This window comes from Bubalus kerabau, chromosome 13 (assembly GCF_029407905.1).
Source record: "Bubalus kerabau isolate K-KA32 ecotype Philippines breed swamp buffalo chromosome 13, PCC_UOA_SB_1v2, whole genome shotgun sequence".
NCBI classification, from domain to species: Eukaryota; Metazoa; Chordata; class Mammalia; order Artiodactyla; family Bovidae; genus Bubalus; species Bubalus kerabau.
Window position 1 is genome coordinate 62,791,547 of NC_073636.1, and position 27,863 is coordinate 62,819,409.

A 27,863-nucleotide genomic window follows, 5' to 3' on the forward strand; every position below is an offset into this window, starting at 1 on the left:
CGGGCGATGACGAGCCTTTACGTCTGCGCGTAAGGGGGTGGTGCGTGTGAGGTCATCGCGCGGGCGGGCGGGCGGGGTCAGGCGGTTTGAACGAGACGAAGACGGAACCGGAGCCGGGTACGGGCGGCGGACGCGGTGCAACCGAGAGCCGGTGAGACGGCCAGCGGGCACGGGGCGGTGGCTGGGGGGCGGCTGGGCGGGCCTCGAGCCGAGCCGAGCGCCAGCGGGCCTCGCGGGCAGTGCTCGGGCCGCTCCCCACGGCGGTGCGGTTCGGGCCGGGTGGGGGAGGGGCGGGGCCGTGACCCGGCGCGCGCGGGCTCGGGGGCGCGCGCTCTTCGCTCCGCCGGGGGTTGGGGTAGAGGGGGGCGGGGCGTCGGGCCGGAAGTGGGGGCTGCCCCTCGGCGGCGTGGGGGCTTATGGGCCGCGGCCTAGGCGTGGAACCAGGACAGGAGGCAGGAGGTTCCGGGGTGGTTGGGCCGGGTAGGGGGCGTGTGTGGGGTTGGAGTGGGCCTGCTGGAAGTTCTGAGGACCCCCCCACTGTAGGAGACGGGGCCGCCTGATGATTTGAGAGTCCAGGTTTTGGAGTCCAATCTGTATTGAATTCCCTGCTGTGCGACCTTGGGCAGGTGCTTTAACCTCTCTGGGCCTCAGTTTCCTCATCTGTAAAACGCGAGAGAAAGATAATACTACAAAGGGCTTGTCACCGAGTATGACGAAAAGCAAGCCAACTCCCTGGACTTCTTCCTTTCTTCATCAATATTTGTTGAGCGTCCACGGAGCGCTAGGCACTGGCCATACACCCAGGAGCATGAGGGCAAAGGCCTGCTTTTTAGTAGTCTACATTGTGGTGGAGAGACCGAAAATGAAAAAATACATGGAAATGAGAAAATTAATACATGGAAAAGAATTTCATATGATCACTGGCGAGACAGTGTAATAGGGTTATATGAACAGTGCTTTTTCACTACGTGGTTTCACAGCTGACCTGGGGTGCTGCAGGGCAGAGCTGGGCCTCTACTCCATTTTGAGATTGAAACTCCTGAAGTTCATTGAAGGAAGATGCACCAGGCCTGCCATCCACCTCTATGATGGGGTATCTGTAAGAGTAGTGATAATAGCAGCTCTTTGCTAATTGGGCACTTGCTATGTGCCAGGTGTTGTGTGGTTTTATGTCATTTAATATTGCACTTGTCTCTTAACAGATTTTATCTTCATTTTACAAATTAGGGGACCAAGACTCTGAGAGACTATTTGCTTTATGGTGTCCAGCAAGTGGCTGAACCCAAGTCTGTGACTCTTTGAGTCCAGGCCCTTAATCTCTGTATTACGCTGCTTCCCTGAGGTCCAGATCTAGATAGTGTGTTTCCGGTGTGCCCTTTATGGTGGTGTATATATGTATATAGTTTTTGTGGTTAAGAAATGTATAGTGGTTTCTGACACATAGGGAAGCTTAGGACATGCTGTGTTTTTCACTTAGAGTCTTAGTTAATCCCCACTGCCTCCTCGGGATGAGCAGGTGAGCTATTTGTGATCCGGAAAGGTGAGGTATTTACCTAGGGCCACATTGCTTTTTTTTGGGGGGGGGGTCCCCTCCGCCCATTCCATAGTGCTCAGTATGGTACCTTGAAAGTGATAAGTGCTCATCAACCAGCCTTGAATTGGAGTGGGTTTGGGAGCCTTTAGGAGAGGCTATATATGGAGAGGTAAGGGGAGGCTTTTTTAAGGAAGTTTAAATGTGGATCAAGGAAGGGTGAGGTTTATATGGTGATCATGGGGTCTTTCTTCCATTGAGGCCAAGCAGAGGAATCCTTATGGAGGAAGAGAATGAGCTGTCGCTAGCTGTAGCTGAGGCTCTGAGAGCTGGTCTCTTTTGACTGCCTGGAAGAGCAAATTAAATAGTTGAGTCAGTGGATGTTTATTGCACATCGACAGGGTGCCTAGCCCCATGTATTTAGTGGCTGCAGAGTTTGCGGAGCACATGGGGCCAGGTATTAATGTGCTGCTAATGAAAGAGTTTTAAATTTATGATGAGGAAAGGCCATTAAGGTTTCCTGAGCTGAGGTGTGGTCAGGAGACACACGTGGCTTTACCAGCTGCTTACATTTTATGGCAGCATGATACACACAGTACCGGATGGATGTATGTATGAATATCGCCAAAATAGATTACAGGTGCTCACCCTGGGACTGTGGTGGTTTTTGTTTGCATGTGTTTCTCTTTGATACCACAGTCTGCATTTCATTTCTTTCTTTAGGGGTTTTAAACACAGGAGTCACTTGGTCTGATTTTTGATTCAGAAAATTCTCCTTGGGTGTTGTATAAAAACAGTTTGAGACAGAGACTAATTTGATGTCTGTTGCAGTGGATGGAGGTGAGAGATGGTAGTGACAGGTCTCAGGTGCTGTTTTTGGCACTGGAGATAGGATAAATGAGACAAGGTCTCTCTCCTGGACTTTTGTTTAATACCAAACCATTTTTTGTGCCTTACCTCATTTAAATGTCACCTCAAATAGGGGGCATTCACTCATAAGATAAATGAGGTGTATTGGAGTTAAGTAATTTGCTCAGGTTCATACAACTGAGTGAGAGCCTCATGTTCAAACCCAGGCTTCAAATACTCAGCCCTTTGCATAGAGCAAATTTCCTACTGGTTCAGATCTCATCTGGGAATGATTCAGAAATGAAGAGATAATGACAGTTGTAGAGGTTTGAATGAAGTGCTGTGGGAACATAGGGATTAATTTCCCAGTGGAGTCAGGAACTAAAATTGTGTTGACTTCTTGTATAACGTGGTTTTATCATCTGAGTTTAGGTAAGAAAGTTGATAATTTGCTTTCTAAGACATTTTTCTCTGCTTGACACTGTACTGCCAGCCTGAAGACAAGTAGCCTTTCCTGAGCCCACTGTGTGATGTGCTGTGCCAAGTCCTCGGGGGAGGGGGATGTGGGGTGTGAGGGCACAAGCCTGAGACGTCAGATAAAGAGGAGGTTGTGTGGTAGATCTCCATCATTTCCGGCCCTCACATTCTGTAGCTGTTTGACTTGTGAGGTGTGCTGGAGATGCAAAGGAAGACTAGCTAGTCCCTTGGAGGAGTGAAGTGCTCAGAGTCCCATGGTGGTTCCAAATTTCCTGAGTTTTTCTTCCCTCATTGATCATATTGATGTCACATGAAATGAGGAAAATTACAAGTGTTGGTCATTGTGAAATTTAGTATTTTCTAGCAGGAGTTCCCAGCCTCCAGGATTTAATGCCTCATGATCTGAGGTGGAGCTGATATAATAATACTAGAAATAAAGTGCGCAATAACATAATGCACTTTGAATCATTCGAAAAGCATCCTGCCTGCCCCCTCCCCCCTTTCCCCAGTCTGTCCATGGAAAGACTGTCTTCCACAGAACCAGTCCCTGGTGTCAAAAAGGTTGGGGACTGCTGTTGTGTAGTCACGAGTCCTCATGGTAGTTGCCCAGGAATCTCATTTAGGTCTGGATCCACCTGCCCTTATCTCATACGGAATCTTCTCTTCCCATTATCTGTTCACCAGCAGTCGGTGACCTTTTTCAAACTTAAATGGTGATTCTCCCCCATTTAAATCCCAGGAAGGGATTCTTGAACAGTTAAGGGATAACATCTGAACTCATCATGCCTGCAGAGTCCTAACAGGATCTGGCTTCTTCACTTTTCCCACTTATGTTCCTCCTCACCCTCCTGCTCACGGGGCTGTAGCCACTCTGCTTAAGTTTCTCACTTAGCTTAGCCAAGTGTCTGCTAAGCTCCTGGTGCTTAGTAGGCCTGCAGATGGCCTCCTGTCCTCAGTAGGTTCAGCAGAGAATTTTACTAAGGACTCTTCTCTGTGAGGTCATTTGCCACCACCTCGGTAGTACTTAGGTTATAGAAAAGGTTACTTTTTCTATTGTAAAAGTGGACATAGTCCTTAAGAAAATTCGGAGAACTTCGTAGTGGAAACTATAAAAAGAAATTAATAAAAAGCCCACCATCTGAAGAAAACTGGTGTAAATATTTTGATACATTAATGGATAAATGAATTGACGTTTTCTAAGCACATTTTTATACCAGTCACATTAAAATGGGGCCTGAATTTTAGGCTGGCTGGTGTTGAGCCGTTCATTTCAGGTTATGTTTACTCCTGGAAATCTAGGCTGTGGCTGGAACCCTAGGTCTTCGATTTGGCATCTTGGGGAAGAATGGGGGTGAGGCTTCCAAGTTGAGTGTCCCCATACTTCTGCTCTGGTGACTCCAGGAAATGCTTGCGCTTTGTTACTGCCCAGTAATGCGATCCCTTCTCTTTTCTCACGTGCTATAGAAGATGGCAGTGAACGTGTACTCAACGTCGGTCACCAGTGATAACCTCAGTCGACATGACATGCTGGCCTGGATCAATGAGTCTCTGCAGTTGAATCTGACAAAGATCGAACAGTTGTGCTCAGGTAAGAGAAGTTCAGTAGACCCCTTTCCTCAGGAAAGCCTGCGGGTCCTTCAGGGATGCACAGGTCGGTCCATGTCTGATTGCAAAAGCCACAGGTTCCGGTTCTGTGTTAGGGCTGCTCTGTTTGTTTCAGCCTTGCCTTGGTTCTACTTGTGAATGGGACTGTGCTTGAAAGGAGCCTGCTCTCTTCTGGCCTGTATGTCCACTGTCTCCCGCTGTAGTGGCTCCATTCTGAGGCCTGCAGCTTACTTAGCCTCAGCTGCTCCATCTGCACTCTTTGCATCCAGATTTGAAATGACTTATATTTGAGGACAATAATTGTAATTGTTCTAGTTCTGTATTAGTTTATCAGTGGCATTTCTTACTCCCACATAACTCAAGACCAAAGTCAGGCTGGTTTGCTATTTCAGCCACAACTTTATTGAACTACTCTTCGTTAAGAATATGACTGAGAAGTGCTGATTTAAAACAAGAACATACATTATGTGTTAGGGTTATTAAAATTGGATTTATCCCAGGTAGGAGGTGGGGTCAAGAATATGACAGTAGAAGGATGAGCTGTATATCCTGCTGCTACTTGAATTCTTATCTTGATCTTGGGGTAGAGAATTAGAACCTTCAGCTTCTCCTAGTAATCATAACAAGTTATTTAATTGAATACTTGTATGCCAGGGTTATGTAAGTGCTTTCAAATATCTTTTTATCACTGTACCTCTGTGAGGTGGCCTCTTGATGAAAGTGAAAGAGGAGAGTGAAAAAGTTGGCTTAAAGCTCAACATTCAGAAAACTAAGATTATGGCATCCGGTCCCATCACCTCATGGCAAATAGATGGGGAAACAGTGACAGACTATTTTTTGGGGCTCCAAAATCACTGCAGATGGTGACTGCAGCCATGAAATTAAAATACACTTACTCCTTGGAAGGAAAGTTATGACCCACCTAGACAACATATTAAAAAGCAGAGGCATTACTTTTCCAACAAAGGTCTGTCTAGTCAAGGCTATGGTTTTTCCAGCAGTCATGTATGGATGTGAGAGTTGGACTGTAAGGAAAGCTGAGTGCTGAAGAATTGATGCTTTTGAACTGCGGTGTTGGAGAATACTCTTGGGAGTCCCTTGGACTGCAAGGAGATCCAACCAGTCCATCCTAAAGGAAATCGGTCCTGAAAATTCATTGGAAGGACTGATGTTGAAGCTGAAACTCCAGTACTTTGGCCAACTGATGCGAAGAGCTGACTCATTTGCAAAGACCGTGATGCTGGGAAAGATTGAAGATGGAAGGAGAAGGGGGCGACAGAGGATGAGATGGTTGGATGGCATCACCGACTCAATGGACATGAGTTTGAGTAAACTCCGGGAGTTGCTGATAAACAGGGAGGCCTGGTGTACTGAAGTCCATGGGTTGCAGAGTTGGACACGACTGAGTGACTGAACTGAACTGAACTGTGAGGTGGGCATGTTTATTAACCTTTTTTTACAGATGAGAAAATGGGCTTAGAGAAATTGAATAATAAGTATAGGGTTAAACAACCAAGAATAGAATTGAGGCTTGAACCATATTTGAAATCAAGAGCCCATGTCCTTCAGTCTCTGTACCATACTTGTTCTTCAGACTTTTATTTGACCAACTAGTGCCATTCAGATCTCCTTAAAATTATTGCTTTCATTTATATGAAAATTTTCTAAATGAATTCAGCTTCTGTACTTCCTTATTTTGTAGCTGAGTCTTGGTCTTAGTTTCATTTGTTGGTCTTGTTACTTCCCGTTTGAGATTTAATCCCAGTTCTGTAGATGGTCAGAGAGGCTCGTTGTGAAGTTGTACAGTGAGACGGGTGCCCACGAGTCACGCCTACTAAGCGTCAGTCGCACTGTGAGTCGTAGGTGCCGTTGGATCTGTGCTGCTTTTCCTCTAGTTTCATTTCACCACCACATCCCCTTTTGTTGGAGGCTTTTAAAGCACTCGTTTGCCCCATGATTAATGACTAATGGGGGGGATGAGGTCATCTTAATTTTGTTTGGAGCCAGCTTTTTAACCAGCAATTTCTCCCTGAAATTTGTCTCTTTCTATAAATACACTTCAAGATGTATTTCACTTAATTAAAAAATGAGATCTCTTTTCATGTGTAGGTAAGCTGTACGTGTGCTGATCTGGCTCCAGGTTTCTCATTCGGTCAGGGAGCTGTCGTCGGTAGTCAGGACAGGGCACGAAGAGACCGCAGTCTGCTCTGAGCATGTGACTTTTGATGGGACCCTGATGTTCTGATTCTTCATCTGTAAATTGGGATAAGTGAAGCGAAGCGAAGTTGCTCAGTCATGTTTGACTTTGCGACCCCGTGGGCTGTAGCCTACCAGGCTCCTCAATCCACGGAATTCTCCAGGCAAGAATACTGGAGTGGGTTGCCATTTCCTTCTCCAGGGGATCTTCCCGACCCAGGGATCGAACCTGGGTCTCCTGCATTGCAGACAGACACTTTACCATTTGAGCCACCAGGGAAGCCCTTAAGATCTGGTTCACCTGTTGGGCTGTTGTGAGACTCACCTGTAAAAATAGCTCTCAGATACTGATTCTCTGCCAGCCCCTGGATGTGAGCCTGGGTCTCTCAAGGGACAGGACACGTTGTTTTACAGAGGAGCCTGCATGGGGCACAGCTTATGCATTATAGAGCCTGATTTTGCATCCAGATCTTTCTGGCTACATAGCCTGTACTCTTTCTGCTGTGTACATGCTTTATCTTTTTATTTTATTTTTTTGACTGCACTGGGTCTTCATTGCTGCCTGTGGGCTTTCTCTAGTTGCAGTGAGTGGGGGCTACTCTAGTTGGGATGCACAGGCTTCTCGTTGCCATGACTTCTCTTGTTGCAGATCATGGGCTCAGTAGTTGTGGCACATGGGCTTTGTTGCCCTTGGCATGTGGGATCTTCCCAGAGCAGGGATTGAACCCATGTCCCCTGTGTTGGCAGGTGGATTCTTAACCACTGGACCACCAGGGAAGTTCATCCATGCTATATTTTTTGAAAAGAAGCATTTGGAAGAGAGTTGAACAAATTAAAATATATTACCAATTATAGTGATATTGTTTCATTAAAAATCTGTAAAGAGTTTGAATTTTGCCTGCTGCCTGCCATTTTTCTTATTATAAAGTGCTTTTTCCCAGTGGAACATTCAGAATACTTTCTGTGATTTGTAAACAAACTTCTGTTCACAGCTTGTTCCCCCCTTGAGAGTGGCGTGGGGCTTTTCTGAGTATGTAGAGGTTGCATTGTGTGCATGTTGGTGTTTAGGAAATGGGGTCTCAGCTTCCAAACAGGATGAACTGTGGACACTGTGTCCCTGAAGAAGGTCTGCTCCCAGGGGATTGGAGTCAGAGAGAAAGCGAGGCTCCTCAGATCCTTGTGTTTACTGAGGCCTGAGGAGAATCCCAGGGACCTTTATCACTGGTGCCTGGTCCCTCCTGATCTTACCTTTGTTAAGCAGAGAGGCATGCACACCAGAATTCTCTGATCGTGCACAAGCTTTGAGAGGTAGGAATAGGTTTTCTGCTCGAGAGGGCAAAGCCCTGAGGTTCTACACTATTCATGTGCTGGCTGCCTGTGAAGTGGCTGAGTTTATCAGCATTGTGTGCTCCCTGCGTCCAACGGTGAAAGGAACCTCTGCTTGGCTCTTGTAGTGAGATAAGGTGCGGAGGACTTCAGTGATAGGGTTGGCTGGTTGTTTCAAGGTTCATTATGTTCTGTAGTCTCTCTGTTTTGGAGAGTTAGTCATCAAGTATTTTGGAAAGATAGTTATCAAGAAAAAAGACCCTGGTCACAGAGAGTGATTGCGATGAGGGATTGCTTGTGTCAAAAGGGGGATGCAGGAAAGGAAAGAAAAAAAGATTTCCCTGGTAGACTAGTGGTTAGGATTTGGGGCTTTCACTGTTGTGGCCTGGGTTTAATCCCCGGTTGGGAAACTAAGATCTCACAAGTCTGATGGCAAGGCCAAAAAAAAAAACTGGAGTGGGGAGAGGGGGTGAGGAATGCTGATTGCTTTCCATTCCGTTCCTCTCTGCCTTCGGTTCCAGGCCCTGACCAGGCCCCTCTGCACTTTTCCAAGGGCCCAGCATGGTGCTCTGAGTGTGAGTGTCCTCAGAGCTCCCTTCCTTGCCTTCTCCTGTCCAGGCCAGCCAGCTTCACAGTCCTGTGCTCTGCTGAATGGGAGAGCTGTTCAGATGCTCCCAGGCAAATGCTAGCTCTCCTTTCTTTTTAGCTTATTGTGGGGCCGTGGGGCCTTTAGTTTATATAAAACAGCTGTCAGTCTTGTTCTGGAGCCGTTCTGAGAGGGAGACCAGCCCCTGACCAGGCCTCTCCCACTTTGTTTACTCAAGTTGACTCCCTTTTCCATTTTGGACCTGAATTCCGCCATTCTTCCAGTGTCTCAGGCCTGAGAAGCATCTTTTGAGGCTAACTCACAGAGTTCTCTGGGTCTTCTGCAGGGTCTTTTGGCTGTAGCCTTTTCTCAGTTTGCAGGCTGCTGCCACAGTGGCCTCCACACTGGGCCCTACACGCCTCTCTGCTTGTCCCATGGTTGTCTACGGCCTTTTGAAGAGACCATTTTTATTGAGTCACTCTGCTCACGGAAGTAGCTCTTTAAATTTTTTTTTGCTTAATTAATTCTTCAAATACCTCTTTGTGTTAATTGAAGCAGAAGACAAACTTATTTTCTTCTGAGTATAAGTAATTAGGTCTTCTTTATAGAAATGTATTAAAAAAGAAAGCTAGCTTAAAGCACAACGTTAAAAAAACCAACATCTTTGCATCCTGTCCCATTACTTCATGGCAGCTAGAAGGGGAGAAATTGGAAGCAGTAACAGATTTTATTTTCTTGGGCTCCAAAATCACTGCGGACAGTGACTGCAGCCACGAGAATAAGAGATGTTTGCTCCTTGGAAGGAAAGCTACAACAAACCTATACAGCATATCAAAGAGCAGAGACATCACTTTGCCGATAAAGGTTCATAGAGTCAAAGCTTTGGTTTTTCCAGGAGTTATGTACGGTATGAGCGTTGGACTGAAAGAACACTGAATGCCGAAGAATTGGTGTTTTGGGAAATGTGCTGGAGAAGACTCTTGATCTGTTGAAGTGCAAAGAGATCAAACCAGTCAATCCTAAAGGAAATCAACCTTGAATACTCATTGGTAGGACTGATGCTGAAGCTGAAGCTCCAGTACTTTGGCCATGTGATATGAAGAGCTGACTCATTGGACAAGACCCTGATGCTGGGAAAGATGGAAGGCAAAAAAGAAGTGGGTGGCAGAGGATGAGATATTTAGATAGCATCACTGACTCAATGGACATGAATTTGAGCAAACTCTGGGTGACAGTGAAGGACAGGGAAGCCTGGTGTGCTGCAGTCCGTGGGGTTGCATAGAGTCGGATGCGGCTTAGCACTGAACAGCAACATAGAAACATTAAGAATAAAACTGTAATCTGTTGTACTGTCACAAGTGATAATCACTGTTATCTTTTAATTGTATTTTGAAGGTAAGGTCTATCATCCCCATGTTATAGAGAAACTGAGAGAAGTTAACTGATTTGTCCAAGGTTACTCATTTTAGCTGTTTTTTCAGTATTTTCCATAATTTTAAAACGTAATTGACATATGTTTGGAATAACCAAGTCTCAAAATGGTTTAGAATTCAAAAGAAACAAAAAGATAAACAGTGAAAAGCCTTCCTGTGAAAAGTAAGAGCAGAAGTAACCAGTGTTGTCAGCTGGGTGGCCTCCAGGGAGAGTGTGTAGGAGCAGAAACGTCCATCTGCCCATGTTCTGTGTGTGCTTCTCTTTCCCCTGTTCTGCACACGCGGGGGCACTCGAGCACGTCGGGCGTCCTGGAGAGCGTCCACTACCCGTGCAGTGTGCGCCGCTTTCTCCTTCTGTGGCTCTGTAGCACCGTAATTTCTTTGAATCAGTCCCCTATTAATGGACAGTTCATTTATTTCCAGTCTGTTGCTGTTACAGACCGTTGTAGTAAGTATCAAATACAAGCACGCAATGTTGTACAGTTTTCTTTCTTTTAAAATTAAAATAGGGTAGTTTTTCTCATGTTCAGATGTCTTCAGACCGACTTTTAATGTCTGCATTAATGACGCCTCACAGTCTTCTATTTCCAGATTGTTTTGGTTATTTTTTTTTTGATGCCTGGACAGGGACTATTTCCAAATTGTACTCATCCTTTAAAATGACTTAAGCCTTACCTACTTCCAAAGCCTGAACACTTTTGCATTTAATGAAGTGTGTTTCTTGTGTGTAAAACTTTGAGAGTTCTTAATGTGGAGTTTTCTGATAGGGCATCTGTCTTATGTAGAATTCTCTTTTTTGTTTTAATCTGTTTTTCCCCTCACTCTTAGTTATGGTGATGCTCTTGGTCAGAGTCTCACACCTAAACTCATTTTTTAAAAAAATTTATTTTAATTGGAGATAATTACAATATTGTGGTGGTTTTTGCCATACATCAAGATGAATCATTTTTTAAAAATTAATAAATTTTTGACTGTGCTGGGTCTTCATCGCTGCTCGTGGGCTTGCTCTAGTTGAAGCGAGAGGGGGACTGCTCTCTAGTTGCCAGGCACAGGCTTGTCATTGCGGTGGCTTCTCTTGTTGCAGAGCGTGGGCTCTAGGGCGCACAGGCTTCAGTAGTTGTGGCACCTCTCCACATACGGAATCTTCTGGACCGGGGATCAAACCCTTGTCCCCTAATTTGGCAGATGGACTTGCCACCCACTGGACCACCAAGGAAGTCCTGGCCTGTATAGATTGTTGACTTCAGCTTTCATCTAATTCTCCAAGGGGCCTTGGCCCAAAATGGTTGAGAGCCTGTGCACTTGAGATAGTGCAGGCGCTGGGCGCAGGGTTGCACTGTGCCCTGTGTGTTCTCTGCCTGTAGCACAGATCTCCGTAGGACGGGGCTGTGGTAGTCAGCGGAGACCTGGTGGTTGATGTCATGACACATCTGGTCCCACCCTAAGGCTGTCTGCATCTTCCAGCCACAGGTTACGTGAACCTGCTCTCCTGCTCCAAAGCACTGGGATAGCGGTCATCTAAGAGCAGTCCTCTTCTGCAGCTTGTGTTGCCAGACTTTGTTATTAAGGCCGAGACTGGAAGGAAAGCCCCTTTGAACCTCTTCTGTACCCAGTTGAGACATCTACAGGCCAGGAGTGTTGAGCCCTTTTGTAAATAACCACCTGACAGACTTCTTCCTTTTAAGCGTTTATCTTCTTATTTTGTGTGCTTATAATAAAAGTAATTTTCATTGTATATAATAATATTAAAAGGAATAATATATTCCATACCACCTCCCAGAGATGGCCACTGTTCAGTCATATTTGATCTCCAAAACAGTAACCTTGTATGGTGTAATACATTGTGCTTTCTCCCAGTTTTTTTCTATACATATAAAGATGAACGTTTTTACATATATGAAGACATGTTATAGATACGTTTTTATATCTTACGTTTTCTTTTAACATTAAATCTTGAGCTCTTCCCCCAACCCCCGCCAAAAAACGTGCTTTGATTGCTTGCATGATATTTTCTTAGGCAGTGTTGTACGAATTTATGTAACTGATTGCTCCTACTGTTAGACATACAGGTTGCTTCCATTTTTTCCTCTCCTGAATGAAGTTACACAATTTTCATGTGTAAATCTTTGCTAGATGTATTTTTAATGTGTATTATTTTATTAAATTTACTTTTTTTCCCCTTTCTTCTAAGTTTACTTTTTTTCCTTTTTCTTGGCTGTACTGTGAGTCCTAGCTACTGGACTGCCAGGGAATTCCCCTTGCTATATTTAAAAAAAAAGAAATTATTCCCTTAGATCCCTTAGGTTGGATCCCCCCGTGTGTTTATTAGGTGTTTACATTTTTGTATGTGTGAATTGTCCAGTTGATTTGTCTATTTTTATTGAAGTCCTTGTGTTTTTCTTCATATATTGTCTCTGTTTCAGCCAGCTAGAGTGTTTCAGCCAGCTAGAGTGTAGCAGCATGGTATATACCTCTTTCTTCCCTGAGGCAGGAAATGCTTTAGTCTGGAGTAAGGTGTTCTAAGAAAGTGCATAATGACATAGGAAAGAGCAGTGGACAGGGAGTCAGAATACCTGGAGTCTGGCTCTGAGCTTGGTCTCTGGCCTCTGTGGTCGTGAGCCACAGTTTTTGGTCCTCAGGTTTTAAATTTATAATGGCTCTAAGGATTCTTCTAGCTCTAAAATAAAAACTGAAAGTTCTTCAGGCAGGTTTTTTAGAGCAGATGACTGATGCTTTTAAGTGGTTTTGAATGGAAAGTCTCATGAATGGCTTGAGAAAACTGTGTATTTAGTAAATGTACTTTATTTTGCTGGTTCAGAAAAAATATCTTTCATATGTGAAGCAGTGCTGTAGGTATAGATGCTTCATAGATTATGTCCTGTGTATATGTGTGTTTTAAGTTGATATGTATGTGTCAGGATCCAAACCAGATCTATATATTGCAGTTCGTAAATTATTGCAGTTGGTAAATTATTGCAGTCAACAAAAAGTTGACTTTTAAATCTCCCTTAAAATGCAGCAATCATCACTCTTAGTGCTATTAACTTGTTAAAGAGACTGGATTGTTGTCTTACTAAATTTAAGAAGCTGTTGGTGCCTCTGTTTTAAAAAGCATAAATATTGCTAATTCACTGCCTGGTACATAGAATTCGCATAGTATATTTTTGTTGGATGAGTAAATAAATCAAGCCACATCAAGAATCAGGCTTTCACTTTCTAGTGCTCCTTTCTACTAAGAATGTCACTCTGATCACTGAAGTGCTTCTGCTCTCTTTGCTGCTGCTGTTGCTGCTGCTGCTAAGTTGCTTCAGTCATGTCCGACTCTGTGGGACCCCATAGATGGAAGCCCACCAGGCTCCCCCGTCCCTGGGATTCTCCAGGCAAGAACACTGGAGTGGGTTGCCATTTCCTTCTCCAATGCATGAAAGTGATAAGTGAAAGTGAAGTCACTCAGTCCTATCTGACTCGTAGCGACCCCATGGACAGCAGCCTACCAGGCTCCTCCATCCATGGGATTTTCCAGGCAAGAGTACTGGAGTGGGATGCCAGTGCCTTTTCCAGCTCTCTTTGCATCTTTCCAAAAATAACGATAATGGCACTCTTTATGCCAGATCTGGCAGGAAGCCAGTTTGGCCTGATGTAAAATAAGTTGAATATGCTTATTAAGGCTGCCTCATTCTGCAGGACACCTATTGCGTAGTCGCTGGATTTCTTGTCTCCTTTTCCTGAAAAGACAGTAAGTGTACATGGAGCCTGCCCTGTATTAGGAGAGTGCATTTTAGTAGGCATTAGAGAAATTGCATTCCTAAATTTTAAGTGCCAAGAAAACACTTCTGGGGGTAGTGATGGATAAAAATGAACAAGTGGAGGAAGGAATGAAATTGGGGAGCAAATGGGGTGAAATTTATGCAATAATTTCTTATATTGGCCTTTAAAATTGAAAAAATTTAAATGGAAAAACTCAAAGATTCCTTCTATTCAATTTTGTTTATAAACCGATAGGTTAATTAAGTTTATTTAGAGATGTAAAAAGCCCCGGGAGGCAGACATCTTAGGAAAAACAAGTTTTTAACCTAAGTCAGAGGATAGATCTTTGATCAGAGGACGGATCTTTGCCATATTGGGGAACTCCTCCTCCTGCTGGCATTCATTTTTCTTTTAGTTGTCATTTTGTTGTCATTTCTGTTTCCTACAAAGAATAGTCTTAAAATTTCATAGGACCATTCCTTTTCTCTTCATCATGGGATTTCAGGTTGCAAGTATGTTGTAGAACTTAAGTAGAACCACAGTTCTGTTACTGATTTCAAAGTCAAGTGGAAATGACGCTTTGGGATTGTGTAGGTACACTTCCACAACTTTTCAAATTGTACGTGGGTTAAGCGAGTTGGTAACTTTTTACCCTGTTTCTTTAGTAGCCAGTGCGTTTAATGTCCCAGTGTGTATTTTCTTCTTCTTTTACTCATTCAGGGGCTGCCTATTGTCAGTTTATGGACATGTTGTTCCCTGGCTCCATTGCCTTGAAGAAAGTGAAATTCCAAGCTAAGCTAGAACATGAATACATCCAGAACTTCAAAATACTACAAGCAGGTTTTAAGAGGATGGGTGTTGACAAAGTAAGTAAGCTTTATTCTTTCATTTAGGGTATTTCTTAATTCGTCATGATTACCAAGGCTACCAGTGCCGGCCCATGACTTTGGATGTTTTTGTTTTTCTTTTCCCAATTTGTATAGTTATCTTTTCTTGAGTTAACAGTTTACCGGGAGCAACGTGTCCCTCTGTTATCCTATCCCCGGTTCCCGTGTGGTCATCTTTCTTCATCGTGAAGTTGGCGGCTGTCTGGAAAACCAGTCTAAATCTGTACCCATTTTTTTTTTTAACTGTTTAATATATTAATCTAAGATCTAATTCTTTTAATCTCTGAATTTGCTTCTGTAAAACGTACTATATGGTAGAATAAGTAGTTCTAATAGAGAAGATTCTAGAACTACTTGGCTTTTTTAGTGAAGTATAAAACCAAAGTATAAACTACAATATTTTTATAGCTAGTAGGTGCTGGAAAGTTCCCTCTTGCCCTCAAGGTTACGTGAAGCTATAAGAAACAGAGTCCACCAGGCTTCATTGGGAAAAAAATCTCTGTTTTAGTAGATAATACGTTATTGCAGTTTAGCAGTCCCCCTCCCCCCCCCATCAAAAGGGCTTAATCTTTAAGCCCTTTTGGAGGGGGGGGAATCATTTTTCAGTAAAGCTTGTAATCACCCCCTAATTATCTTGCTTCTATATCTGATTTTTTATTTACTTTGAAATCAGTCTTAATTTAATTTTGTCTCTGCAATATATAAAATGTGCATTTGTATTGTAAGGATATCATTTAGTTGTCAGGCATGGTTTAAACTAGGTTTATCTTATTATACACAGTAGTTTTTATTTTTCTTTTTATGGAATTAATTTTTTTGAATAAGGCAGATTCCTAGAGTGTATAAAAGTAGAATAGTGCAGGGATCCCCCATGTACTTTAGTGATTATCAACTCAGGGATGGTCTTAATTTCATGTATATCTCTACCCCCTGTAGTCCTGGATTATTTTGAAGTAAGTTCCAGATTTAACTTTATTTGTTAATGTTTCATACCAAGAAATTTTTAAAAGTTTGCTTGTTCAGAGGGGTGGATAGTTCAGATTGTAACTGGAATCCTTGAGGAGTTAAAAGATAGTTATGCTCTGACCATTTAAAGTAATAACCTGATAGCACAATAAAAATCTTAGAGGGTCCTTTAAAGTGTGTTTTAATAGGATTGTAATTACTTGAAAAACATGCCATTTTGTAGAAGTCTATCCCGGGGTTGATTCTGTACCTTGACCTATTTTTAAGGTAATGTTTTTTTTAACACAGTTCATCGAGAATACTTGTTATCTTGTGGTCTGGACTTGGTACCTTGTGTCAGGCACTGTGGCCATGCAAGTTCCATGGGAGGTTTACTTTTTACAGTGAAATGACGTATCTTAAAATGTGTTTGGATGTGTGTGTGTGACTTCTGTATGATACTTATTTCTTTCGCATTTCTGATTTCTTTTGATGGACTTGAACTGTGGGGATTGGCTGTTGTTAAGTTCTCTGTGGAAGGTAAATTGAATGAAACTTGCTCTACAACCTTCCAGGGGCTTACTGAACATTTAGTTCTTGCCTCTTTGTGTCCTTTTAGCAGAGCTTTATACTGATTTTGATGAATGGGAACACCTTTGATGCTTGCCAGAAACCTCTTGCTTTGAACTAAACAATCTTATATTTTTCTGCAGATAATTCCTGTGGACAAATTAGTAAAAGGAAAGTTTCAGGACAATTTTGAATTTGTTCAGTGGTTCAAGAAGTTTTTTGATGCAAACTATGATGGAAAAGAGTATGACCCTGTGGCTGCCAGACAAGGTCAAGAAACTGCGGTGGCCCCCTCCCTTGTTGCTCCCGCTCTGAACAAACCGAAGAAACCTCTCAGCTCTAGCAGTGCAGGTAAAAAACAAACCAACACCGCACCCCCCCCCACGCCCCCCTCCCACAAATAATGCCATTTCCAGATAATGGTAGTCTAGGTATTCATTCATTCAGTAGCCATAGGCTTAGGGACCTGAAGTAGCATAATCCCAGCCTTATGGCAGGAGCATGGATTGTGACATCAGGGCCCAGCGTTTGCTCTTAGATCTCTGGAGCCTCTATTGGCACTTCATCTCTGCCCTGTTTCCTCCTCTGTAAGAGGGGAATTGCAGTACTGGCCCCAGAGAGCTGTTCTTGAAGCCTGAATGAGTTACTGTTTGCAGTTTTGCCAATACTCGTTAGTTGTATGGAATAGAAATCCCTCAGGTTAGCTCACATAAAGGAGAGTTAGTTGGAACACAAGGACATTTCATCTTAGAGCCGTGGAATGGGAATTTGCAACCGGACCTGAACTCTCAGAAACTGAAAGAGCTTTCCAGGTCCCTCGGGGGCTGTTCTTGGTTCTGCATTGTCCTTCTGTCTGCAGACCAGCTGCTTGTGCTTATTCACGGCTTCCCTGCCCTCCCTAGAACCTCAGCTGCTAAGTTCTGTGATGCCAGCAGAATCCAGGAGGCAAGGGGAGGCTGTTTATAAGAGACTATCTCTTGAAGTCCTGGCCTAGTGGGTTTTCCCAAATGTGTTTGTAGTGATACACTCACAGAACGTGTGTGTACCTTGTGAGCGGTGGGTGTTCTACAGATGCTAACTCCTCCTTTCCAGAAGGTGGCAAGAACATTAATAAGAGTTGGATAGTACCTTGAGAGAGGGGCTGATCTATCTGGTAGGTAGAGAGGGATGTTGAGTGCTTTGTAATTTTTATAGCTTTATTGAGCTCTTGATTGACTTAAATACAGTTCACGCATTTAAAGTATTCAAGTGCACAATTGAATGGTTTTTAGTACATGCATAGATAATGTTATACTGTCGCCATTATCAGTTTAGAACATTATCATTACCCCCCAAAAGAAACCTCATGTGCTCCCGGTAGCAGTCACTTCCCATTTCTCCCCAAAACTCCTCCCTCCCTGATAGTCCTGGGCAACTGCTGATCCTCTGTGGATTTACCTATTCTGAATATTTCTGAATGGAATTATAGAATATGTGGCCTTTTATGTCTGATTTCTTTCATTTAGCATAATGTTTTCAAGGTTCATCCATGTTGTATCATGTATCAGGATTCCTTTTTATGGTTAAATAATATTCCATCGTGTGGTTGTAGCACATTTTATTTATTCATCAGTTGATGATGATTTGAGTTCTTTCCATTTTTAAGCTATTATGAACAGGGCTGCTATGACCATTCATATGCAAGTTTCTGTTTGGGCATATATTTTCATTTCTCTTGGTTGTGTATCCAAGGGTACATACTCTTGGAGCAGAATTTTTGGGTCATGTGATAACTCTGTGTTTAACGTTTGACAGAACTACCTGACTGTTTTCCAAAGTGGCTGAACCATTTATTTTCCCAAGCAGAGTATATGAGGGTTCAGATTTCTCCAGATATTGAGTACTTTGATTCTTCGGCTTTTTAGAATGGGGAATTGCATAGATAACTCTGTACATTTCATATTTCAGATGCTGCTAACAGGCATGTGGAGACTTGGATTAAGTATTCAGTCTTCAGTTTAAACATATGCTAGAGATCCTCCAGCGGAAATGCCTGTTACTCTGGGTGGCCTTAAGGTCATATGGTTGTTGAATAGTTCAGAATGTTAGGAAGATGAGATATTTTAAGCCTGGCATAATATATAAACTTTGCAAAATACTCGCTGAATGCATAACTAAAGTCATGAATGATAAATTTGCCTTGAGGTAGCCCATTCCGGATTATTCTTTATTATTTTAACTTATCAACGGATTGGCCCCTTTACTGTTTTTTCCTCGTCTTTGCTTTGGTCATTCTTACTGAGAGAAGTCTGTCTGTCCTAGGCAATGTGCTGCTTTTCTCTCCTGACCCTCTAAACACCTTCTTAAAAGGAAACAGGAAGGGGTTTGGAAGCCATTAGTGGTCAGAGCAGTCTCTACCCGCTCGCTCATCTTCCTAATCCAAGGAGTGTCAGGTTCTGAGTTGGGAGACACCTTACTTTCCAGATGGGATGTCATGGGTGCCCCACAGCTGGGGCTGTGGGCGCTTTCCCTTTGCTCCATGAAGCTGCCTGTCTGTGCATTTAGTTAGAGCTGGGTTCAGGTAGTTCATCTGTTTGTACCAGGTTGACTTTGCCTTTTTCAGATGATAGTCCCGTCCACCCCAGCGGAAAAAAGACCACACCAAAAGACTTATTGCCAGCACGAAAGATCATGGCTAAAATTGGTACTTCCCTGTGTTGCCAGGATGGAGAACCACTTTGGGTGATCATGGGGTGTAATTTTGCATGCTGGGCTCTCTGCGGTGGGCCTCTTCACTGCATAACTGTGGAGAGCAGTTGGTCACAACCTTCTGTTGTTGTCTGGTGGGTTCTTTTTGTTTTGAAATTTCTCCTCTTAAAAAAAAAGCCAACTCTGTCCCCCTCTCAGCTCCACAGAGGCCCATTACAACACACAGAACTACTGCAACCCCTAAGGCTGGCCCGGGTGTGGTGCGGAAGAATCCCGGTGTAGGGAATGGAGATGACGAAGCAGCTGAATTGATGCAGCAGGTAGGCATCTCCTGTGTCCACAACAGGAACCCTTTGGGGGAAGGGGCACTTGCTGCCCTGACTGGGGAGCTTTGTCTGTGTTCTTGTGGGAAGACCTGCCTTGTCTGTGTATCACAGCAGTCCTCGTGACATGTGACAGGGCTTTGGGACCTGTGTGGGGACTGTGAGCGTGGACATGAAGATGGAAGAGGGGGGCGGGCAGCTGTTTCTAAGCTCGATTGTTTCTGTTAGAAACCAGTATCTGTTTGGAAATGCATGCATAAGGTAGAACCCTGTTGAAAGTCTCTGGAACACTGTCAGGGGTCCTGGGATTCAGAGACTGTCTCTTGAATTTTGGCTCTAACAGGAGATAATGGAGAGCTCCTTTCTAAATAATAATTAAAAAAAAGTATTCTGCAGCATCCCTGCTGACATCCTGGCTCACTGGAGAATCGAATGGAGAGTGCAGCTGATGTGCAAAGCCTATGGCTTTTCTCTTCTTAATAGGTAGATGATTTGAAACGTCTTGTTTTGAACCAGTTAAGTATCTGAAAATAATTGGTAGAGGTCTCCGTAGATCAGAACAAATTTTAGATTTTTAGACATTTTCTCACTAATTCTTATAGTTGTTTTGTTTGCTTTTGGATGTTCCTCGTAATTAATGCCAGATTTAAAAATCAAGGATGCTCTGTAATTCCTGTGAGTTTAGGAATGAACCTTTTCACTTTCCTGAAAGCCAAGTCCTAAAGCTTGGGGGAAATAGCCTCATTTTAATCCAGAACCTTTTGTGACCCAGACCATACTCTGAGGAAATCAGGACATAAAAGCCTGTCCCCAAGATCACATTTATTATTATTATTTTCATTCTTTGATTTGCATGTGCCCCATGGTGTAGGTGCCTCGGGGGGGTGGGAGGTGACTGGGTCAGCATCCCTGCTGTTGTGGCAGCCTCAAGCACCCTGTGGGCACTGTGGCTGTGAGTGCAGAAGTCCTGGAGCATGAGGAGGTGTCCCTGGCACTGCTGGTTTCCAGGCACAGGTGTACACAGAAAGTGGTCTCAGAAATAGAGCCAAGAGGTGTCAGTACTGAGACTTGGCGGCCAGCACAGGGTTGGCCTTACGGTCTGCAGAAGAAGATGCAGTGGATTCCATGGGACTGCTGCCCAGCTGGTGTTCTGGGTGAGGGAGCACCAGATTTGAGGGGGCTGTAGATTTGCGGCTAGTCCTGGCTCCACTTCTAACTTGGGGCGAGTCAGTTAACCTCTGAACTCGCTGCCTCATATGCAGTGGGGCAGATACTTTACTCTCAGTGGTTGGATGGATTTCACAAGCTGATGTTTTGCCAAGTGCCTGGAAGGGTTTGGGATAAATGGGGTAAGTGGGGGTGGATGAAAGACAGTTGTGATTATTATGGAAGTTCTTGTCTGTGGTCTTGATAGAGTGAAAAAGGTTTTGAAATATGTTTTCAAAGTTCACAGGAGTCAGATTTTTTTTTGGTGAAATATACAACTGTTAACAGCAAAAACAAAACTAGCATTTTTAGAGTGCAAGCGCCAGTGCTGGACTAAGCATTTTGCTTTCACTTCTGCAGCAGCTCCGTGAGGGGTTCCAGAGAAGGACAGCAGTACAGCTCACACCCAGCCTGCCCAGCCCTGCCTCAGAAATAACGTGTGTGGCCAGCACAGGGCTTTGATTTTTACCATTATTATTTTCAACGTGAAGGATTTTAGGTTCTTTGCAGGTTGCACACCCTGTTACTGACTCCCATGGCTCGTATACGTGATCTCTCTAACCCTGAGAGTATTTAAAGCGGTGCACTTGATGAAGGGATGGAGGTCTGGGAGACAGGACCGTATTGGTCATGAAAAGTGGAGCCTCATGGACTTGGTGGGCAGTGTGTTCTACACAAATTACCTTTTGGTGTTCGTAGCCTTGGGAGAGCTTCAGTGATTCCATATTCGTTTTTTTAAATGTAATTTTTATTTTTGACTGCACTGGATCTTCACTATTGTGCGTGGGTTTTCCCTACTTGCGGAGAGCTGGGGCTGTTCTCTAGTGGAGGTACACAGGCTTCTTGTTGCAGTTGGCTTCTCTTGTGGAGTACAGACTCTAGAACATAGGCTTTAGTGCTTGTGGCACATGGGCTTAGTTGCTCCAAGCCATGTGGGATCTTCCCGGACCAGGGATTGAACTGGTGTCCCCTGCAGTGCAAGGTGGACCCTTAACCACTGGACCACCAGGGAAGCCCGATTCCACATTCTTACATCATTTGGGAGAAATGTACTGTTAGTTGATTCTAGTCCAAAGCAACACTATTCAGTAGAAATAAAATGTAAACTGGAAATGTGAGATGTACATATATAGAACTGAAAGTTTTCTGGTAGTCACACTGAAAAAAGTAATGAGACAGGTTAATTCTAATAATACATTACTCAGTATATTTAAAGTATTAGCATTCTGATGTGATCATTACAAATAATTATCAGTGAGATGTTTTACATTTGAACACTGTACTGGGTCTTTGAAATACAGTGTGTATTTGATAGTTACAGCCTGTCTCAATTGCACTGGCTACATTTCAAGTGCTCAGAACACCACCTGTGGCTCACAGCCCCCGTGTTGGCCAGTGCCAGGTCTAAAACGTTCTCCTTGGGCTTCCTGGGTTCCAGCTATTACTTCGCTGTAAGAGAATTGTGTGCTTGTTGATTGTTTCTTGTGGATTCATGGTTATTGAGGGATGTCAGGGAGGGCTGCTGCCTTGGCCTTGTGGGTGGGGCCTGTCGGGCTGGTTGCTGGTGCCCTGGATGATTTATAGGTGGGAGAAGGTTTCAGTGGGCTAATGAGGGAGGCGCTGGGGTAACGTGCGTGTACAAGTGGGCTCCAGGCTGCCGTGCCACGCTAAGTGCTTCCCTTTCCTTCTCGTGATTACGGGCCTCTTCTCTCACTCATGGACCTTGGGCTGAAGATCCAAGCAGCTTTCACTGCTGGGGATAGTCACCTCTGATCCTTTAGTCCCCTTCTCCCCCTCCACTTGGGGAGTAACTGATAGTTTAAGGAAAGGCTACAAACAGCATTTAAAGCAGGGGTGGGGAGAGTGGAGGTGGATGAATTATTTTGTTTTGCAGGTAACTAGGTGGTGTTAGTACTTTATTGAAACTTTCAACTATTTTTATTCATTTATTTTTAAATTATTTATTTGTTTTTGGTTTTGCTGGGTCTGTGTTGCTTTGTGGGCTTTTTGCTAGTTTCAGAAAGCAAGGGCTACTCTCTGGTTGGGCATGTGGGCTTCTCAGTGCAGTGGCTTCTCCTGCTGAAGAACACAGGCTTAGTTGCTCTGCGGCATGTAGGATCTTCCTGGATCAGGGATCGAACCTGTGTCTCTTGCGTTGGCAGGTGATTCTTTGCTGCTGAGCCAGCAGGGAGGCCCCGCAGTTATTTTTTAAAGTGATTCCTGTGGTTGCTAAAGGAATAGTGAGAGTGTCTAGAACCTTGTTTCTAGAGCCTTGATTCTGGATCGGTCTGTTCAGGCCTTTGATGGCAAACGTTGAAATTAAGTCTTTGACAAAATGGTCCTGGTGGTTCCAGTCACCTGCTCCTCATCTCTGATGCCTCTCAACTGCAGGTTGTGAGGGGGCAGGACTTGATCCCTTTGGTTGGGCCTGGCTTCTTCATCAGGCTGTGGGGAAGCTGGATGAGCTGTTTCAGTAACTAGACGTTCAGAAGGTGGACTAGGTTCCTGTAGTGCCTCTGGCTCTCAGAATTCCACTACCCACATTGTTCTCAGCCGCTGCATCTTTGATTCCCTGGCTGGGCTTTCCGTGGGGCCCTAGCCTGTAAGGCCTGAGAAAATATATTGTACCATTTGCCATGTACTTTGCATTCAGTGAGAGTCATGGTTGAATATTCTGGAATGAAGACACACTGGACTGTGAGAGTTGTTATGGTATTGTTATTGTTATTATGTTATGATAACATAATAAAAGTTATGACTTTTATTACTCTTGGCTGAACAGAATCCTGACCCATTCACTGAGATTTGTTTTGTCATTGCCTCTTTGTGGAAATTAGAGTCCCTCAGTGGGGCTCCTGGAAGATCCTGTGGCATGAGTGGTGAGCTGACGATATGCTCAGGGAGCTAGGGTGGAATATGGTGGGGTGTGCCCCTTTCCTCTGCCCTTGTCTCTCCCTTTTGAGACTGTCTTGGGGGAGAGAGTGACACAGGGACCCTCTCACCAGAGGATGCTTTTCTTTTAGTCATGGATCACACCCTAGCCCCAACATATTGGGGGGAAAAATAACTATTGAGTTTCTATGCCCAGGTCCCCCTCAGTGCTAGCTATCTTTGGCCAGTATTAGTTGTCTTTAACTAGTTTTGCCCTCCTGCTCATCATTTCTACCCTGCTCCCTTGGACCAGACCCTGCCTTACCGTTGACTTCAGCTTGCAGAAAGACCTGGACTTCACTGACCAAGTGTCCTGGTATGGACTCAGTATATAATTGGCAGCCACTCTGCTGGGCCAGGTTGTGGATTCTTTTTCTATATTTGTCTCAGCAGCCATGCCTTTTTCTCTTTGATCTTGTCTTAGTCTCTGAGAAGTACCTGCATGTTTCCTCATGTAGCCTGCCCTTTTGCGGGAATTGTTATAGTCAGAGTGCCATAAATAAGCCCATGGTATTGATCTGGAGCTGAAGAAAATTGACATCAAATTAAAATGGGAGTTTTGTCCTTGTTAGAGAATTTGATGAAAGACCACACATCTTCTGGGTTGGAGGTTTAATCTGATGTGTTGTTGGTGTATGAATTCTAGGTGTCTGACCCTTTCTAATGTTTTGTGCAGGTCAATGTATTGAAGCTGACTGTGGAAGACTTGGAGAAGGAGAGAGACTTCTATTTTGGAAAGCTGAGGAACATTGAGTTGATTTGCCAGGAGAACGAGGGGGAGAACAACCCTGTGCTGCAGAGGATCGTGGACATTCTCTACGCCACAGACGTATGTGCTGACTTGGGGGTGGTTTCTTGCCATTTTGCCACCTAAGAGAAAATAAATTTTATCTGGTGGTTTTTGGCAAGCACAGTACTGATGCTTGCTGTGTTTCAGTGTAGCATTCATTTAAAGACTTCATCGTTGACCCTCAAGAGTCAGCCAGAGGGGGGCACTTCAGCCTCTGCCTTGAGGTCTGAAGCCTTTGAGGCTGGCACGGGACAGTGAGGGGGCCGGCTGCCCTGCTTCTGTAGCTTGTGGCCACTGGTAGGTCACGAGTGCCACCAAGTGCTCTTAATCCTGCCATCCCCCCCTCCACCCCACTCAGCGTGGACCCCTCGGTCTGAGTTGCTGCCTCTTTTTCATATGCCCCAGGTGTGCCCTGGAGGGTTAGGCACACGGCCCTGTTTGATGTCTGCTGCCCACAGCCATGAGAGGTGCCTTTTTCCTCCCACGCTGGAGTGTGCCCGCTTCCCATTTCTCCACACTGTCTTGTGGTCAGGTCTCTTGGGAGTCATGTGTATTCTGCAGCTGAATAGGGAAAACTCATTTTCCCTGGATTTAGGATTTGACATTTTGCTCTGTCCACTGTTTAATGGCTATAATTATTAATAATTCTGCCATGCCCAGCAGTGTCTTGAGGATCAAGCTATAGTATGTGTCTTGCCTAAGTGTTTCACAGTATGTGGCCATATACAAATATAAGGTAACATTAATGTTGTTATTAGCACTGTCCTCTAAACGTATTAAGTGAATTTGGGGTGTTAAGACTGATGACTGAAAAGTTGATAATTTGTTCAGTAAACCTGTGTTTCAGGCTTGCTCTATGCCAGATAATGCAAACAGAGTTAATGAAGGTACAGGTGTCTTTGGGTTTAGTCTGAGTATTGTTTTAGTGGAGTCATATGTTAAGTAAATTTAGCCATAGAGGTTTAGTTTAAAAAATAGATGGTGGGTGAAGGGGGAGTCTAAGTTTTTTAAAAAGGCAATGGCACCCCACTCCAGTACTCCTGGCTGGCAAATCCCATGGACGGAGGAGCCTGGTAGGCTGCAGTCCATGGGGTCGCTAGGAGTTGGACACGACTGAGCAACTTCACTTTGACTTTTCACTTTCGTGCATTGGAGAAGGAAATGGCAACCCACTCCAGTGTTCTTGCCTGGAGAATCCCAGGGACGGGGGAGCCTGGTGGGCTGCCGTCTGTGGGGTCGCACAGAGTCGGACATGACTGAAGCGACTTAGCAGCAGCAGCAGCAGCCATTAGCTCATACCAGATGCCTGGAGAGAGTGTGAGGTGGGAGCCACACATCCGAGGTTTCCCATGCCTCTCATGGTTGGTCAACCTTGTTAGTTGTGGGTAAACAGACCACCCACAGCACCTGCAGTAGTATGCAGGTTCCTTCTTGTTCAGTCACTCAGTCGTGTCTGACTCTTTGCTACCCCATGGACTGCAGCACACCAGGCTTCCCTGTCTTTCATCATCTCCTGGAGCTTGCTCAGATTCATGTCCATTATGTCAGTGATGCCATCCAACCATCTCATCCTCTGTCGTCCCCTTCTGCTAAAGGGGATGCAGGTACCTAAGTGCAGTCAAAAGAAGGCATGAAGGAAAAGCTGACAATGTGGACAGGTTATTGAGAGGAGATGATCTGGTACTATTACGGTGACTTCAGGGATTTTTGAGGGTCAGTTTTCTTAAATAGCTTTATTGAGGTCAGTTGGTTTAATGACAACTTGATGTATGACATCATTGCCATCATCAAGACAGTGGACACATCCATCACCCTGAACAGTGTGAGGGTGAGTTTGTGCTCAGTTTTGTCCTTCTGTGCGATGTGGTTCCACTGCCTAACTAATAGAAAAGCAGTCACTTGGTCTTGTGCCATTCAATGCCAAGTGTGTGGTAGAGACAGGAAGAACCGTTGACTTTGAGAGGCTTTAAATATGAGGAAAGGGAACCCACAGTAGAAACTGATCTTTCATTCAGCGTTGAATAATAGCTTTCCCCTCCCATCTTCCCATTTCAGGAAGGCTTCGTGATACCTGATGAAGGGGGCCCACAGGAGGAACAGGAAGAGTATTAATAGCCTGGACCAGCCAAGCAACATCTGAATTCTTCACTCCAAATCATGTGCTTAACTGTAAAATACTCCCTTTTATTATTCTTAGAGGACTCACTGGTTTCTTTTCATAAGCAAAAGTACCTCTTCTAAAAGTGCACTTTGCAGAAGTTTCACTCCTTTTCCAATAAGTTTGAGTTAGGAGCGTTTACCTTGTAGCAGAGCAGTATTAACATCTAGTTGTTCACCCAGGGAACAAAGAGGCTGACCATGGGGCTCACTTTGTGGATGCTGGTAGCACTGATAGCTGGAGAAGGTGGAGACCTCAGTAGAGAAATGTAAAGACTGATTTGAATTTTAAGTTAATGTGAAATCTTGGCAGAGAACGTTTTAATAAATAAATGCCTTAAGAGTATTTAAAAGATGCTTCCATATTTCAAAATATAAAATGTGTGTTTGACATTGTGTCTGGGAAGGAAGGGCTGGAACCTGGAGCCTTTGGGACCTGCTGTTCCCAGCCTTCGCAGGACTGCTTGATCCTCATAAGCCCAGACGTTGGCCCAAAAGCAAAATTTGAAAAGTTATTTCGTAAGCCATTTTGATGTCCTTAACCAATAGCATGCCTGCTAAGAAGCAAGAGGCACTGTTGCCTGGATGAATAGAGGGTGTGTTTCAGGCCTGAGAGGTCTGAGTCAAAGAGCTTGATTTTCATTGAGCATTTCTCTGGTGATTTTTCCAGTTATCCCTGATAATTCTGTGTACTGTGCGTGTTTTTTTTTTTTTTTTTTTGAAATGAGGTGTGTCCAGTTTTTAAACCTAACAACTGCTTTTGGGGACTTGCCCACATCTCTGGGATTTGAATGGGGGCTGTGTCCCATTTTACTGTCTTTTAAGTTTACATTTAACACGTTCCTCTTCTCTGCTCCCCTTGCCCACTGGGGACTCCTCTTTGGCTCCTTAAAATTTGCTGCTTAGAGTGGAAGTTCAGCAGGCAGGTGATCATACTGCAAGTTCTTTTTGGACCTCTGGCAAAGGGAGTGATCAGTGAAGGCCACCACTCCCTTGGGATCTGCAAGGCCGGGTGTTTTCGGTACCTGCTGTCCACAGCCCTCCACTGTTATCGGAATACTTTGCCAGTGCACTAATCTCTTTGGAGATAAAAATGTTAGCGTGTTACTAAATGTTAATTTTCTTTTGCAGAAAATATAGTACCGTGTCTGAATTAATTATTAATATTTAAAATATTTCATTCCTTAGCTCCCTCATTTGCTTTGCTCACAGCCGACTCATTTCCTTTGTTTGGCAGAATTCTGCAACGTGTGTGTCACCCACTACTGAGATTGTTCAGCCCCTGATGTATTTGTATTGATTTGTTTCTGGTGGTAGCTTGTCCTGAAATGTGTGTAGCAAGCAGGTATTTTATGATAAAATTGTTGTGTAGTGCATGCTCTGTGTGGAATTCAGAGGAAAACCCAGATTCAGTGATTAACAATGCCAAAAAATGCAAGTAACTAGCCATTGTTCAAACAACAGTGGTGCTGTTTCTCTTTTGTGGCCTTTTAGACTTCTGTTGCCCTAAAATTCCATTTTGTTGGGAACCCATTTTCCACCTGGTCTTTCTTGACAGGGTTTTTTTCTACTTTTAAACAGTTTCTAAATAAAATTCTGTATTTCAAGAGTGTCAT

The 27,863-nt window shown here is 44.1% G+C and overlaps 1 protein-coding gene across 2 annotated transcripts; it reads left to right on the forward strand.

Moving 5' to 3' along the window:
• MAPRE1 (microtubule associated protein RP/EB family member 1) lies at nucleotides 1-27,859 on the forward strand. Of its 2 annotated transcripts, XM_055544772.1 has the most exons (8): nucleotides 1-151; nucleotides 4,322-4,445; nucleotides 14,471-14,616; nucleotides 16,296-16,503; nucleotides 18,755-18,835; nucleotides 19,039-19,160; nucleotides 23,977-24,129; nucleotides 26,146-27,859. In XM_055544772.1, exons 2-8 carry the CDS (start codon nucleotides 4,325-4,327, stop codon nucleotides 26,200-26,202), a joined length of 888 nt encoding a protein of 295 aa, XP_055400747.1. In that variant the 5' UTR covers nucleotides 1-151; nucleotides 4,322-4,324; the 3' UTR covers nucleotides 26,203-27,859. The 2 variants fall into 2 exon arrangements, with proteins under 2 accessions (XP_055400747.1, XP_055400748.1); XM_055544773.1 differs by lacking the exon at nucleotides 18,755-18,835.
• Nucleotides 27,860-27,863: the final 4 nt, after the last annotated feature.

Excerpts from the sequence above, each read along its gene's own strand:
- MAPRE1 (XM_055544772.1), top strand. The coding sequence starts at position 4,325 with ATGGCAGTGAACGTGTACTCAACGTCGGTCACCAGTGATAACCTCAGT. Across the intron at positions 4,446-14,470 it reads GATCGAACAGTTGTGCTCAG|GGGCTGCCTATTGTCAGTTT; the intron begins GTAAGAGAAGTT and ends TTACTCATTCAG. Across the intron at positions 24,130-26,145 it reads ACATTCTCTACGCCACAGAC|GAAGGCTTCGTGATACCTGA; the intron begins GTATGTGCTGAC and ends TTCCCATTTCAG.